Here is a 16,808-nt window from a genome sequence, read left to right on the forward strand (position 1 = left end):
TAGGAACTGGTTTAGGCACACCTTTCTGGGTTCCTGTAGCACTCTGAACTTGTAGTGATACTTACACATTGAATTGTAATTGCTGATATAAATGTATTTGCCATTAGAGTTCTTCAAAGGCAGCTACCTACCTAATAATCTTGTTTATGCTGTCTCTTGTACTGAACATTAGGTACATAGTAGGCTCTCAGTATTAGTTGACCAGTTATCTCTAAAGTTATTAGAAGCCTAACTTTCCAGATGCTTGAGAAATCACTGTTTTGTTTTTTGCTTTTTTTTTTTTTAACCTATTTCATTTTTTCTGTTATTTAACTTGTGTTTTACAAGGGTCTGTCCTATGTCAGACCCTGTTGTTGCTTCAGCATATATAGTGAATAATAATCCCTTCCCTCCAGGAGCTTATATTCTGTAAAAAAAAAATAATAAACAAGATAAAATCTAGAACATATTAGTTATGAGGGCTAAGATGAAAAGGTAAGGGAAAGGGATACAAATTATTGAAGAGGAGTGCAATGTAAAATAGATTGGCTGGGGTGCCTCGGTGGCTCAGTCAGTTGAGCGTCCAACTCTTGATTTCAGCTCGGGTCATGATCCCAGGGACATGGCATAGAGTACCACGTTGGGCTCTGCCCTAGACTAGAGCCAGCTTAAGATTTCCCTTAAGATTCTTTCTCCCTCTCCCTCTCTTCCCCACTCATGTATGCTTTCCCTCTAAAATAAAAAATAAATAAATAAAATAGATTGGCCAATTCCGAAAGGAAGAAGTGGGCCATATGAATATCTGAGGAAACAGAATCCAAGGCAGTGGAAACAGCAAACACAAAGGCCCTGAGGCAGGAGCTGGCCTAATTTGATTGAAAAACAGCACATAGGCCAGCCAGTGTAGCTATACTAGAGTGAGGAAGGGTGGAAAGCAGGTAGAAGTTAACAAAATGACATGAGCTACATTATGTGAGTCCTTATAATCATTTGTAAGGACTTCATTTTTTTTAGTGTAAGTGAAAAAGTGAGAAGTAATTGAAGAGTTATTTTTTTTTAAGTATACTTACTTTAGGAGAACAAGTAGGAGAGGGGCAGAGAGAGAGGTGGACAAAGAATCCTAAGTGGGCTCTGTGCTGACAGCCGAGAGCTTGATGCAGGGCTTGAACTCATAAACCACGAGATCATGACTTGAGCTGAAGTTGGTTGCTTAACTGACTGAGCCACCCAGGTGCCCAGAGAGTTTTGAACAGAGGAATGATACTATCTGCCTAACATTTTAACAGAATCGCTGTAGTTACTGTGTTGAGAATGAACAGTGGGCAGACTACTTAAGCTTTTGCAGTAATTAAGCAACAGGTGATACTGGCTTGGACTAGAGTGTTAAAAGTGGAGGTGCTGAAAAGTGGTCGAATTAAGCATACATTGCAAAGACAGCACTAACAGTTTGAGAATGGATTGGTTGTGTGAGTAAGAGAGGAATCAAGAGTGACCGCATGGGATTGGGCCTGAGCATTTGGAAGGACAGATTCGCCATTTCCTGAAATGGAAAAGACTGAGAGGAGCTTTAGGGTAAGGAGGTGTTATCAGGAGCTCAGTTTGACAAATGTTGAGTTTCTGATGCCTACCATCCAGGTAGAAATATCAGCTAGGTTGTTGAATATATCAGCATAAAGGAGAGGTCCAAGTAGCAGACATAAATTTGGAATTTATCAGCACGTGGATGACATTTAAAGCTGCAAAACTGACCTTAAATACTAAGGGATAAACATGAATAGGAAAGAGAAGGTAAGTGAGCTGAGTCCTGAGGTACTCCAGAGTTTTTAAAGTCAAAAGAGATGAAAAGCAGCCAGCAGAGGAGACCAGAGAGGTAGGTGCAAAACTCGGAGTGGTTTCCCAGACGCCAAGAAAAAAAATGTTTGATGATGCCTGGGTGGCTCAGGTCATGATCTCGTGGCTCGTGGATTCGAGCCCTATATGGGGCTCTGCACTGATAGGGCAGAGCCTTTTTGGGATTCTCTCTCTCTACCCCTCCTGCATTTGTTCTCTCTCTCCCTCTCTCTTTCTCTCTCAAAAATAAATAAAAATTTTTAAAAATGTTTGTGAAGGAAATGATCAACTGTTGCAGATAAATCAGATGGGGACTAGAATCAACCATTAGGTTTTGCAATGTGAAGGTCACCTGTGATGGTAAAAGTAGTTGTTTAGGTAGAATGGTTGGAGATCAGGCCTCATTGAAGTGTATTCAAGAGTTAATAGGAGGAGATAAATTGGAAATAGACAGTTCAGAGAGTTTTTTGAAGAATTATTATAAAATGAAGGAAAGAAATAAGGCCGTACTAGAGGGGAAAGAAGGGTCAAGGGAGGCATTATTTTTAATATAAGAGAATAACTGGAGACTGATGGGGAAGATCCAGTAGAAGCAATGGCAATACCGGAGTTAAGAGGGCAGGATTCTGGGGGTGCCTGAGTGGCTCAGTCAGTTAAACACCTGACTTCAGCTCAGGTTGTGATCTCACAGTTTGTGAATTCAAGCCCCACATTGAGCTCTATGCTGGCAGCACAGAGCCTGCAGCCTGCTTCGAGTTCTGTGTCTCCCTCTCTGCCTGCTCCCCCCCTGCCACTGTCTCTCAAAAATAAATAAATATTTTAAAAATATTTAAATGAAGAGGGTAGAATTCTGGGAACAGAATCTTCCAGTAAGCCAAAGGTGTTGATACCTTTTGCACAAATGAAAGATTGGCCTTAGCGAGGAGTGTGGTGCTTTATCAATGAGAATGGAAGACAAGAATATGTGGGTATAGATGCAGGTAGGTGTGTAGATTCTGTGGTAGTCCTTTGTAGAACATCTCTTCTGATCTATTTTCTCATCGTTGAGGAAGTAATCAGCTGAAGATGAGAGCAAGGGAAGAGAAGAAAAAAATAAATAGTCATCTAGAAGAGTCAAGTCCATTAACAGAGTGAAGAGGAAGGAAAGCACAGGAAATAATCATCTGCATGGGAGGGAGGGGGAATGGGCCAGGGAAACAATGATTACTAGACAGCTTGAAGAGTTCACTGGGGTTTCACAGTGATAAATTTAAAGTGTATTTTTTTCTAGCCATGTTTTAGCCACATAGTTGGAGCCACAGACTCAATGACCAGTGGATTTAACTAGGGCTGTGATTGAGTGAGACAAGTTCAGCAGAGCCCAAAAAGGACAAGGAAATTGAAGATGTATGCAAATACATAATGGTAATGAATGGCATGGATTTTAATACGAAGGAGGGAAGTCTTTTCTGAAGACCTGACTTATTTACACGTGACAGGCAAAGCAATCTAGGAAATAAATTGTACACTACTGAAACTTTTGTTTCAGACTTTGTAGAATTCATTTGGGATCCCTTGTCGACCTCACAGACAACAAGTTTAATAACACACTGCACAGTGATTCTTGAAGAACTTTCCACTTGTGGAAATGAAGTTAGTAAAGGCAAACAGGTAATAATTTCTAGAGTTACAAACTTCTTGATTTATTTATAACTTAATGTAATTTTGTTATAAATGTTTGTTTATAGAAGATGCAGAAGAAATAATTACCAGAACGCAATTTGGTGAAAGATAGATTTACTTTTGATTTATAAAAACTAGGATTGACCATTTCTTGCTCTTTGTAATAATTAGATGAAAGACTATACCTTGATATTTATGAACACTGTAACAGGGATGGCAATCGTTATTAATTATAAAATACACATACATGTAATAAGACCCATATTATTGCTTTTATTCTAATTAGTTTATTCTTCTCTGTTCAGTGGTCTGATTTTTGTTCTCATGGTCCAGCCAGCCATCTTTTAGGTTTGTGAATATACATTGGCACTGCAGAGATGAGCAGGCATAAATGAATTAGTGCAAATTTGTTCCTTCTAAAAGAAAAAAATTCTTTACCTTTGTTCTTTTGGCAAAAATCTAGTAGTATTTTGGCTTTGCTTTAATGGTTATTTTAAAATTGGGTTAACATTCATGATATTAACTGTATATTTGTAGTCTGCCAAAGTTAAGAACAGTAATCCCTTTAAGATTCAAAGTTCAATAGGATATGGGGCACCTGGTAGGCTCCAGTTGGTAGAGCATGTTAGTCTTGTTGATCTTAGGATTGTGAATTCAAGCCCCACATTGGGGTGTAGTTGTACTTAAAATTTAAAAAAAAATCCTTAAAAAAAGTTCAGAGTATAGGTTTTCATCTTACCATGATTTAGAATTGAGTTTTACTTAACATATAAGGAGGGACCTTATAGAGGCCTTGATGAGAATCCAGTAAATCTTATACTTTTATTGTGGTACTCTGTTTTTTAATCATTCTGTTGATGAGAATGTCATATATTCATGCAGTTAATTCAATAAACCAATTATATGTTGAACTTTAAAGAAATTGAGAGAGATTGACTATCTAGAGAGTATCTGGAGTAGAATAACCAAGGTGGTTGAGAAGCAAGGAGACATGTCACATTCATATTCTGAACACCATTAAATTTTAGCACTTGGAGTTATTATGAAGGAGGGAAGCTGTAAGAAGTAGGGAGAAGAGGGAAGTTGGCATGATTCTGCCTTCAAGAAGCATGTAATCTTAAAGGAAATAAGATTTACATAAATTGTTACTTAAAATAGGAAGTGAGGAGCGTCCAGATGGCTCCTGGTTAAGCAACCAACTCTTGATTTTAGCTCAGGTCATGATCTCATGGTTTGTGAGTTCAAGTCCCACATTGGGCTCTACTCTGACAGTGTGGAGCCTGCTGGGGATTCTCTCTCTCCCTCTCTCTCTACCCTTCCCATCTACTTTCTCTCTCTCTCTCCCTCAAAATAAATGAACTTTAAAAATAAATAGGAAGTGAGAGGTGGAGGAGGACAAGGAACACCTATTTAATTCCCACTGTGTTCTTGGCACTCTGTTAGGTCTTATACCTGTGACATCTCACTTGGTTTTAGCAGCTCTATTAAAAATTGGATGATAGCTTCATTTTACAGATGAAGAAACTGAATGTCAGAAATTTGTTCATAGTAATATCTTGAGTCAGGAGCCAGGATTTGAACCTTAATTAATCTTATTTTAAAGCCTAAGCCCATGTCACTGACCACGTGGCCTTCCCTGAGCAGCCCAGATAAAATGCTATGAAACTTCAAAAGAGAAACAGGAGAAAGAAGTTATGTTTCACAGTGGAAGACTTTATGTTCATGGTGCATTTGAACTGGGACCTAATGGAAAGTAAAGGATTTAAACATAGCAACTGATGGGAAAGAGGGCATTTTTCACCTTTCTCCAAAAGGATAAAGACAGATAACGTATGAAAATCATTGCAGAAAGTAGAGATATTTAACTTAGAAGAAGATATGCGTGAAGATTCTGTATTTGAAGAAGGAATAGACTTATTCTGTGTTGTTACAGAGCATGGAACCAGGATTAGTAGAGAAGATCTATAAGGAAGTAGATATGGAATCCTATGTTTGCTCCTTGTATGAGACTATGTAATTATAACCTAAATATAAATAGTGCTTTACCATTTTTTTTTTAATGTTTATTTATTTTTGAGTGAGAGAGCACAAGCAGGGCAGGGACAGAGAGCAGGGGCGAACAGAGGATCCGAAGCGAGCTCTGTGCTGACACCAGGGAGCCCTATGTGGGGCTTGAACTGACAAACTGTGAGATCACAACCTGAGCTAAAGTCAGACACTAACCGACTGAGCCACCAGGTAACCCCAGTGCTTTACCATTTATTAAACACTTTCACATTATCTCACTTGATGTTCACAACCTTGTAAAATGTGTTGACTTTAACTGCATTTTACAGATGGAAGAAGGTGGGGCCCAGAGGGCCATGTCACTTGTAAAAGGTTACTTGGGTATTAAGCAATAGGTCTGACACTTTGCAACTTATAATAACTAGAGTCTTTCAAAAGTGTTACAGATAGACTCATGAAGTTTTTAGACCAGTAATTTTTTATTCTGGAAGCCCTCCTACTATGAATATTGAAAATGGGTTCCTTGTGTGATTAGTAAGACACTTAACTATATCAGGATTTTTCAGTTTCAGCAGCCTTGGCACTTGGAGCAGACAATTATTTGTTGTGGGAAGTTGTCCTGTGCATTGTAACATGCTAGCAGCTTTCCTGGCCTCTACCCACTAGATGACAGTAGTGCTCCCCAGTCTTGACAACCAAAAATATCTCCAGACATCGTAAGATATTCCCTGGGCATGGCACAGTCACTCCTAGTTAAGAATCACTGAACTACATAATGTTTCTGGCTACTAAGACGGTTGGCCTTGCCAGTGAGATCACTGTATTTTTTTCAGTGATGTGTAAGAAATTGAAGAGATGAAAAAGGTTCCAGAAGAGTGGAATCATACAGCATAGTTCCTGTTTTCGAAGTAAGAACCAGATGATTCTGTAAGCTAATCCCTGGTGAGAATAGTTTTGATTCTTGTTAAGTTCTAAAATAGATTACAGAGGTGGATTATGAAGACTTTTTTAAAAAAAAGTAGTGATTACTGTAATCTGTCATTGATAGAGTGCCTAAATACAGGTGATTGCTTATAAACTCAAATTCTCTCATACTGTCTCAGTTACTTTCATGGTAAATAAGGTACTGTGCAGTTAGAACAGGTAATATATTTAAGTATGCTATGATCGTTCTTATGGATCAAATGGAGAATGATAAGCTTAACAGTGGTATGGTGAGATACAAGAAACTGGTAGTGTATACCTAAAGAATACTGACCAAGAGGGATGTGGCTACCTATGGAGGTAGTCTTTTAGTATGAGATATCTTCTCAGTATTTGTCCTGTTCAATATTTTTTTTTGAACTAGATGAAGATGTAAAATTCATGGTAATAAAGTTTGTCAATGGCACAAAGCTAGGAATTCTATCACAGACTTCTGGATAGTAGAATAGTATCCAAAAAGATTTCAAATACTGAGAAAATGGACTCTCAAAATATGCGATGTGAAAGGAATATACATTATGTACTACCCTTGCATTCAAAAATTCAGCTGCATAAATAAAAGGAAAGAAATAGCTTTGAAACAATATAGGTAAACCAGAGAGAGATCTGTAATCAACAGTAAACCCAATATGAGTCAGCAGTGTCACTTGAGTAACAGAAAGATTAAGGGGAATTCTTTTTACTGGGTGTATGCTGTTTTGAGTAAAAATGTTATATGTGCTATACTCATGGATAAGATTTTCCTGGGTGTGTTGCATTTAATTCTGGGTATAAGTATATTAATGGAGAGTATCTAAGATGGTATGGGAAAGAGAAAATGTAGAAAAGTGAGGTATTAATCTTAGAATCTAAAGAGTTGTCATGTGGAAGGGAAATTAGATTTGTTTGTTCTGTATAATCCTAAGAAGTAAATCAGGACCAGCGAGTGGAAGAACAGGAGAGAAGTTTGTTTCTCATTGTTAACTGAAATCTAATAGTTAATAGCTGCCCAAAGATATGGGTGGCCTCACGAGATAGTGATTACCTATCATTAAATGTTTTTAGGCATAGGTTAGTTGACTAGTTAGTTTAAATGTGAAAATAATATCAGTTATGTATTTAGATTGCTAACTTTCAAAATTTTTTTTTCATCAACAGACCTTTTATCAAATTAGTTCTTACATACCCCTATACACAAACACACAAAAGCACAGCTGCTCGTGCTGTAGTGAGTGCCTGCCCACACTCTCCCTTGAGGACCTCAACATCTGCCCAAGCCACCCAGGATTATCTGTGAATATAAAGAGCAGTGTAAAATCCAGCTAGCTAAAGCTTATGAGTCTTTTCAAAGCTAGTTTAAAGCATATATAGAGGTGTGTGTGTGTGGTTGTGTGGTTACTGTTTGGAGAACTTTTTTTTCCCCACAAAATAATGTATTTTGAATACTCAAAGTTAATAAGCTCAGAATTTTAAAATATACTAATTTGTTTTAAACAGTCTTTTTAGAAAAAATGTCAAACTTAGAGAAAATTCTCATGAGTAAAAATAGCATGCTCATGGGCCCTTTACCCAGATTCACTTAATATTTTGCCCCATTTGCTTTACTATTTGCTGTCCCATTGCATATATACACATGATGATTTGTTTCTCCTGAACAAATTTGAGAGTAAATTGCCTAATTGCTAAGAATGAAGATAGTCTGTTACATAACCATGGGATACTTAATCATTTTCAGTAAACTTCACTATATTTAATCTACCATCCATGTTCCACTTCCATTGTTTGACTCAATAATGTCCTTTATAGCATTGTTTGAGAGAACTATTTTTAAGAAACAGAAGTTCAAACAATATGGAGGGGTGCATGGGTGGCTCAGCCGGTTAAGCATCCAACTCTCAATCTCAGCTCAAGTCTTGATCTCAGAGTTGTGAGTTTCAAGCCCAGATAGAGCCTGCTTAAAAAAGAAAAAAACTGTTTGTCCAGGCCAGCATTCAAAAACATTTAAATTAAATGGAAGAAAAAAAAAGAGCATAACTTTTCTAGTACAAACACTAACTCAGTAATTTATATATATATATATAAGTCCAAATACTACTCCATGGAGACAATGCCTAGAAAAATGATCTTTATTCTTTTAAAATATCAGAATGTTTAAGAACTGGAGCATAAAAAATTGAATTTTTGTTTTTAATATTAATTAAACATTGATATGTGGCCATGGAGGAATATGTCATAGATATCTGGAAAAAGAAACAGGACTTCAGTTAGAAATACTTTTTGTGAAAAAAAATATATTTGGTTGAATTCTACATTTATGAGTAATTTGGTCAGTATAGAGTTTTTTGACAGCTTAATTTGTACTAACACACATTGTCACTGACTTGAAAAATAGCCTGTTGTGTGGAATTTTTATTTTTCAAATATGGATTTCTTTTTAAGAAGGAAGGTAATATAGAAATTTTGGTAATACATGAAGAAAAATGCAAACTCCCTTTATATTTTCATCCTAGTACATGGACTAGACACCATTGTAGGATGTTTTCATCCAGCCTTTTACTTCAAAGTTATAATCTTAGTGACTGTGTACATTTGTATCCTACTTCTTTCCCTTATCTCATTAAATATTTAATTTTGTATGTTACTACAGTAGTCTTTATAAACTTTAATATTTTCTTGCAATGGATGGATATATCATGATGACTAAAAAGTCTCTATGATTGAATATTTTGGTTGTTCCCAATTTTTAATACACAAACAATAAAATGCATGTGCCAAAGTGAATTTACTACATCAAAGTGCATTGATAAACCAACAGAGGACCCATAGCTAGAATATATAAAAGGCTTCTACAAATCAGTAAGAAAGAATCTAATTTTTAAAAAAGAAGACAAGCAGCTTTTAATCAGGTACTTAGCAAAATGGCATGTCCAAATGCCAAATAAGAATGAGTGGACGCTCATCATGACATTACTCAGAAGGAAAATAAAAATTAAACCATAACAGAGGCACCTGAGTGGCTCAGTCAGTTGAGGGACTGACTCTTGATTTCAATTCACGTTGTGATCCCCAGGTTGTGGAATCGAGCCCCATACTGGGTCCAGGCTGAGTATGGACCCTGCTTGGGATTCTCTCTCCCCGCTCTTGACCCTTTCCCCCCAACCTCTCTCTTTCTCTCTCAAAGTAAAAAAAATATTTAAAAAACATAATAAAGTATGACTGCATATCCCAGGAATTGCAAACATTAAAAAACAAAAGGATACCACCTATTAGTAAAGATGTAGGGAGGCAGGATTTCTTGTACGTAGCTGGTGGAAATGTAAATGGAATATCACTGCTTCAGAAAACATTTTGGCATTGTGTACAAAGTTGAATGTAGAGACATAAACTAAATTCCATTAGAAATTTATACCTATGTAAAAAGACACGTACAAGAACTTTTATGCAGTATTGTGTATAATAGCCCCCAAACTCACAACCACCTAAATGTCCCATTATTAGTATTCATGCAACAGAATATACTATACAGCAATGAAAATGCACCAACATGGTGAATAAAGTTCTCTTGTACCTAATTGATATTTGTACCATACTGTTAAAATTACTTCTTTTGGTAAATAGACCTATGACTATCACTGATGCTTTTAAATTTTTATATAATAGGACTTACTTAAATCCATTGTTTTGAGAGTGAAGAAGGCAATAGAAGATGATGTTTTTATTCCTCTATATCCAAAGAGGTAAGAGCTGTTAATATCTAGATTATATGAAATAGCTAATCATGTAATACAGATTTAAGAAAGTAATGCAAAAGGAACTATATTAAGTGTTCTCAAATATAAATACACATATTAAGATGCAAGTTGAGATTTCAAAAAAATATTAGTCACATTTTGTATGCCATGTATGATGCCTGACACCTGGACATAGGTTTTTTTATGTTAAGAACATGACAGGTAGCATCACAGCGTAGCTAAGTCCACAGATTCTGGGAGCCCAGAGTTAGCATTACTAGATATTTGACTTTGGGCCTTTGTGTGCATCAGTATCTTTGTATGTAAATTCATGCCTACTTTACAGGACTTGTGAAGATAAAGAGAGCGCTCAGAACAGTGCCTGGCACAGAAAGCCAGAAAGTACCTGTGAATTGTGGATTTACTTTATGAAACAAGTAGGGTATTTTTGGTTTTTAGTTTTCCTTGCCTGAGAAGACGGATCTAGAAAAATGTTGCTAAGGTCGATGTCAAAAAATTATTGCCTATGCTCTCTTCTAGGATTTTTGTGGTTTTAGGTCTCACATTTAGGTCTTTTATCCATTTTTGTGTATGTGTGGTGTAAGTTTATTTTTGTGTGTGTTGTAAGAAAGTGGTCCAGTTTCATTGTTTTGCATGTTGCTGTCCAGTTTCCCAGCAGCATTTGTTGAAGAGACTGTCTTTTTCACTTTGTATATCTTGCCCTTTTGATTGTACATCAATTGACCATATGAGCTTGGGTTTAATTCTGGCTCTGTATTTTGTTCCATTGATCTATGTATCTGTTTTTGTGCCAGTACCATACTGTTGACTACTACAGCTTTGTAATATATCTTGAAATCTGGAATTGTGATACCTCCAGCTTTGTTCTTCTTCCTCACGGTTGCTTTGACTTTTTGTGGAGTTTCTGTGGTTGCATACAAATTTTAGTATTATTTGTTCTAGTTCTGTGAAAAATGCCATTGGTATTTTGATGGAGATTGTATTAAATCTATATAGATTGTTTTGGGTAATACAGACATTTTAACAGTATTGGATCTTCCAGTCCCTGAGCATGGAATTAACTTTCCGTGTGTTTTTGTCGTCTTCAGTTTCTTTCTTTAATCCATAGTTTATAATTTGCAGAGTATAGGTCTTTGACCTCCTCGGTTAAGTTTATTCGTAGCTATTTTATTCTTTTTGGTACAGTTATAAATGGGACTGTTTTCTTAATTTCTCTTTCTGCTACTTCATCATTAGTGTACAGAAATGCAACAAATTTCTCTATATTAATTTTGTATCTTGTGACTACAGAATGCATTTATCAGTTCTAGTAGTTTTGGTGGAGTCTTTATTTCCCCCCCTTTTCTATAGGAAAGGAGTACAGTTGTAACCATTGTCTTGTACCTTACTTTTTTTTGACTTAGTACATCTTTGACGTCATTTCACGTCATCACAAGAGTAGTTTCTTAATTCTTTAAGCTGCATAATATACCTTCATATAACGTACTGTAACTGGTGGGCATGTGAGTGATAAACCATTAGAAACAATGCTAGGAATAATTTTATAGACCTACCATTCTGTATACGTATAGAAGGCATTCTCAGAAATAGGGTTGTTGGATCAAAGTGTACTTGTAATTTCGATGTCATCAGAGCATTCCATGTACATTCTGTTAATGTGTTAAGGCTTAGTTTGGTTAAAAAAAAAAACTGAGTTTTTTTAAACTCTGGTTCTGGAAGGTTAACAGTTTGCATTTTGTTCTTTCTCTGTTTCAAATTAGCACTATAGAAAACAAAACTTCACCACATTCAAAGTTCCAAGAAAGACAGTTCTGGTCGAGTGTAAAGGTAAGCAAAAACTACAAAAATAAATTTTTAAAATTTTTAAATCCAGAGTACTATAGAGCAGAGATCATCAAACTTCTGTAAAGGACCAGATAGTAAATATTTTAGGCTTTGAATGCTATACATTCTCTGTTGAACCATTTAGCTCTGCCTTTGTAGTGCAAAAACAGTTATAAACAATTTGTAAACAAATGAGCATGGCTGTATTTCAGTAAAACTTCACTTCTGGGCACTGAAATCTCAACATCATAATCTTCACGTTACCCTTTTACTTTTTTTTTTAATCATTTCAAAATATGAAAACCATTTTTAGTTTATCGGCTCTACAAAACCAGGCAGTCAGCTAGATTTAACCCATAATCCCTCATTGTCCTATCCTGGTCTAAAAGATAAAGGAAGGCGAGCACCTGGTTGGCTCAGTCAGTTAAGCATCTGACTTTTGATTTCGGCTCACATCATGATCTCACAGTTTGTGAGTTCGAGCCCCACGTCAGGCTCTGCAATGACAGCACAGAGCCTGCTTGGGATTCTGTCTCTGCTCCGCCCCTGCTCAGGCGCATTCTTGCTTTCTCTCTCTCAACATAAATAAACATTTAGAAAAATAAGATAAAGGATGAAGCCATGGCTAAGTTAGTGGTAATAGGGAGGGATGGTAAGAAGTTGGGTTCAGAAGATACTTAGGATGAAGCACTGAAAGTATTTAATGACTAATTAATTACATATGAAGACTAGGGTGCCAGCCAAGTTTCTGACTTTGGCAACTTGGTAACTTATAATGACATTCTTTGAGGGCATTGGAGGGGATACAGTAGGAATAGGTTTGGAGAAAGATAAAGGTCTGTTTCAGATATAGTGAATTGAAGATACCCATGAGACAAATACAGGAATAGATACAGGTGTCTGAATTGCAGGGGACAGATCTGAGCTGGAAATTTGGGAGTCAGCCACATCTAGGCAGTGTTTGGAGCCATGGTCAGAAATGACAGCCTCTGAGGAGAGGTTCATGAGGTGAAGTACGAGAAGAAGGCTCAGAACATTGGGAAACACTGACGTAAGAGGCAGGCAGAGAAATGAAGTCTTAAAAGAAACCTTAGAATTTATTGTGAAGCTTAGAGTGGTCACAAGAGGGTGGCATCATGAGAACTAATCAAGGGGTTTTTAAGAATGAAGGCAGGGTATTAAATGCCACCGAGGAGAATTGGGAGAAAGACTGAAAATGTTTACTGGGTTTGACAATTGGAAGGTTGTAAGTGACCTCAGCAAGTCTAGATTTTAATAGGGTGAATCCATTATTTACCACATGGTTGAGTCAGGGAAAAGACTTCCCAGGAAGAGGGAGCAGCATCAACAATGACACAAAGTGTGGAAAGACACTGCAGTAAATATAGCACAAAGTGTGGAAAGAAAATGGAAAACACCATAAAATGTACTGAAAGAGATGGATTTGGAGGAAAAAAGGCAACCAGTGTTAATTTTGTTAGAATTTCTTATGAGTGTTTTACCCAATTTATCTCCAGACTCACAGATTATTAATCTTATATATCAGAGCAATAAGATTGTCAGCTTTGATGGTATATCAGGATCATCCATTGGTAACAGTGGCACTGTCTTTGTTTTTTTGAGGAGTTGTCTTTTTCATTCTTTTTCTTTTTTTAAGTGTTTATGTTTGAGAGAGTGAGTGGGGGAGGGGTAAGACAGAGGGAGACAGAGGACCCAAAGCGGGCTGTGTGCTGACAGCAGAGAGCCCAGTGCCAAAGAACCTGATGCAAGGCTTGAACTCACCAAGTGTGAGATCATGACCTGAGCCAAAACCAAGAGTTACAAGCTTAGCTGACTGAACCACTCAAGTGCCCCAGTACCACTGGCTTAACAGTAGTCCTTTATGAATCCTTCCTGGAGTCCTGTGGTCTTCCCCATGGCCCCAGGTTCTGGGCATGTAAATTGAGGAGGAAAATTTTTGATCTGGAAAGGAAGGCTCCAGTGAACTTATCTGAGATGGATTTGGGGTGATAGTCCTAAAAATTGAGATAGGATGAGCAAATATATAGAGTTTGGAAAGAATTAGGCAATTGATAAAAAATCTTTTCTGCTGTTTCTAAAATTGACACGTCTCGGGTGCCTGGGTGGCTCAGTCAGGCATCTGACTCTTGATTTTGGCTTAGGTCACCATCGCACAGTTCCTGAGATCAAGCCCCATGTTGGGCTCTGCACTGACAACATGGGAGTCTGCTTGGGATTCTCTCTCTGCCTCTCCCCTGCTTGCTTGTTCATGATCACTCACTCTCACTCTCTCTCAAAATAAATAAACTTTAAAAAATAAATAAAACTGACACTTCTACCAGTACTAATAAGGAGAGTTTAAAAGAATTTGACCAGTGTTTTATGTTTGCTGGAAACTATTACGGTTTTTCTTTAGAGAAACAGCTACACATACTCACCTGATACTGTACTTTAGCTTTTCCGCAATATTCTTCTTTGGAATGGACTCCTCCCAGATGACACGTTGCAAGAACTAGGACTCGGGAAGCTGCTGAATCGCTACCTTATGACAGCTCTTCTTACTGCCAGTCCTGGGCCAGATGTTGTTAAAAAGTGCAGCCAGGTAAGTATGTAGGAATGGACTCTTAAAATCTGTTTTGTGAGGTACCTGGCCAGCTCAGTCAGTAGAACATGTGACTCTCGATCTCAGGGTCATGAGGTCAAGTCCCATTTTAGGTGTAGAGATTACTTTTTTCCTTTAAAGTTTAAAATCTATTTTGTAACAGAATAATTAAAATTGTGGTACTCACATAATAACAAATCAATTTAAATAGACTAGAAACCCAAAAGCAACCAACACCTCAGTAAGAATTAGTATACTGGTTTGAATTATCACCAGCAGGGAGAAGAAAAAGTAGTACGTAGTGGTAAACCAACTAAAATAGTATTAAATCCTCACTTCTCAGTAAATACCAATATAAATTTCAGATGAAATAAAGTATAAAAATGAAACTATAAAATATTGTACCAAGAAGATAAATATAGCTGATGGTAAGGGAATCCTTTTGAACTTAAAAGAAGAAATGAGCGAAAAAATGTAAGTGATTTGATGATGAATGTGTAAAACTTCAGTGAATCAAAAAGCATTAAATATCAGGATTATTTATTTGATTATTGTTAAAACTGGAGGATAGGTTCGTTGGGGTTACCATACCTATTCCTTCTCCTGTTTGAAATTTTCTACAATGAAAAGTTTAAAAGAAAGGGAGCTGAAAAACTGATAAAAGTTGTAAACCATAACAAGGATTAATATCTACATTTTTAAAAAGATCTTTAAAATTAGGAATAATTCAGGTATTCCAATTAAAAATGTCCAAAAGACATGTAACAGGAAATTCACCCAAAAAAGAATATATAAAAATAATTTCTAATAATTCCTAAACACATAGAAAAGATTAAGAATACTAATAATCAGAGAAATGCAAAATAATACAGTGAGGATATTATTTTACCTGTTATGCTGGCTGGGTTTTGTTTTGCTTTGTTTTTTTTGCTGTTATTTCCTAATTGCTTGTATTGTCAAAAGCATGAGGAAACCACAGTCACATCATGTCAGGGGCACCTCCAACGTGTGGTGCAGAGGTTCTGAGAAACAGTCCGCTGCTGCAATAGGGGATAGAACTCTGGAGACTTCTGGCATGATGGCTACAAAATCTTTAAAGTTCTTACCTTTGACTTAGTAATTTTACCTCAAGGAATTTATCCTAAGTTAAAAATCCAAGATGCACATAAAAATTTGTTAAAACAGAAAATTCAGCGGAGTAAATTTGAGATCTAATGAATTGGGCAGCATTCCACATAGCAAGCAGAGACATCTCTCAGGAGTTGTACAAAATGGAAGATTTCATAAGAAAGGAAGATTTTCATAAGAAAGAGGGTGGAGCAAAAAAGCTATTAGCAAAAGAAAAGGATTGTTTCAGGCCAGGAGTTTGTCTTGTACTGGGGAGGAGAAGGCCACCTTTTTAATCATGATGACAACCTCATTAGTGCCTCTCCAGAAATTTCAGGATTGAAGGTTAAGAAGTGGCATTCCTGGGCTGACTTGAAACTACAGTGAAGTCTTGGGCTTGCTGTTGTAAAGAGCTGTTTCTACTGGAATTTAAGTACAAAGAATATTATTGTAGTATTACTTATAATAGTCAGAAACAACTTAGATATCCAAAAACATTGTTCATCAGATAAGTCATTTTTAAGAATTTCAGAATATGGAAAAATGTTTATAATACAAACTTTAAAACAACATAAAACATTGGATAGCAATTCCTACCCCACTCTGATTTCTTGGGCTATGGTTTTTATATCACATAGTTTTAAACTACATTATCTCCCCAAAATTGAATTCAATGCCCATGCTCTGTATTTCACGTTCAGTTTAGTCCTCTTTGACCAGAAGAGTCTACTATCAGAAGTAGAGAAGACGACACAGGACATTCTCTCCACAGCTTGTGGCTAGATAACCATGCTAAGACAGTGTGGCTTTAAGTCCTGGGATCATTTATGGAAAAGTGAAGGAGTTCTGTGGAAATCTTATTGAGATTGGTGATACAAACAAGTGAAAAGCGTGTGCAAATAACTTTAAATTTCAGTCCAGTAAGGGCTAGTATTTAAACCTTGGAAAAGACCTAAATATTTCTACCCCTCGGCAGTCCATGTTTCCCCATTTTTCTGGATAATTGAAAAAGGTGATTAAAGAATAGGCTAAATCTTTGCCTCAACTGTGTTTTGAAAAGCATACATTCCAGAACTTCCACT

At 36.7% G+C, this 16,808-nt stretch overlaps 1 protein-coding gene and 1 long non-coding RNA gene across 3 annotated transcripts in view; one reads left to right on the plus strand and one right to left on the minus strand.

Moving 5' to 3' along the window:
• Nucleotides 1-16,808, plus strand: part of GCFC2 (GC-rich sequence DNA-binding factor 2) — a 55,935-nt gene that overhangs the window by 35,335 nt on the left and 3,792 nt on the right. For both annotated transcript variants that reach the window (XM_086700745.1, XM_025932042.2), the window contains 4 exons: nt 3,338-3,459; nt 10,102-10,178; nt 11,954-12,020; nt 14,473-14,619. In XM_086700745.1, the coding sequence (XP_086556871.1) occupies nt 3,338-3,459; nt 10,102-10,178; nt 11,954-12,020; nt 14,473-14,619 (413 nt within the window). The remainder of the gene's footprint in view (nt 1-3,337; nt 3,460-10,101; nt 10,179-11,953; nt 12,021-14,472; nt 14,620-16,808) is intronic.
• LOC147582425 (uncharacterized) lies at nt 3,569-14,541 on the minus strand. The gene is made up of 2 exons (XR_015249089.1): nt 14,456-14,541; nt 3,569-3,840 (listed from the first exon to the last, which is right to left on the minus strand). It is a non-coding gene; the product is annotated as an uncharacterized LOC147582425 (long non-coding RNA).

The sequence above is a fragment of the Puma concolor genome, chromosome A3, assembly GCF_028749965.1.
Source record: "Puma concolor isolate L17-30 chromosome A3, mPumCon1.1.hap2, whole genome shotgun sequence".
In the NCBI taxonomy this organism is placed as follows: Eukaryota; Metazoa; Chordata; class Mammalia; order Carnivora; family Felidae; genus Puma; species Puma concolor.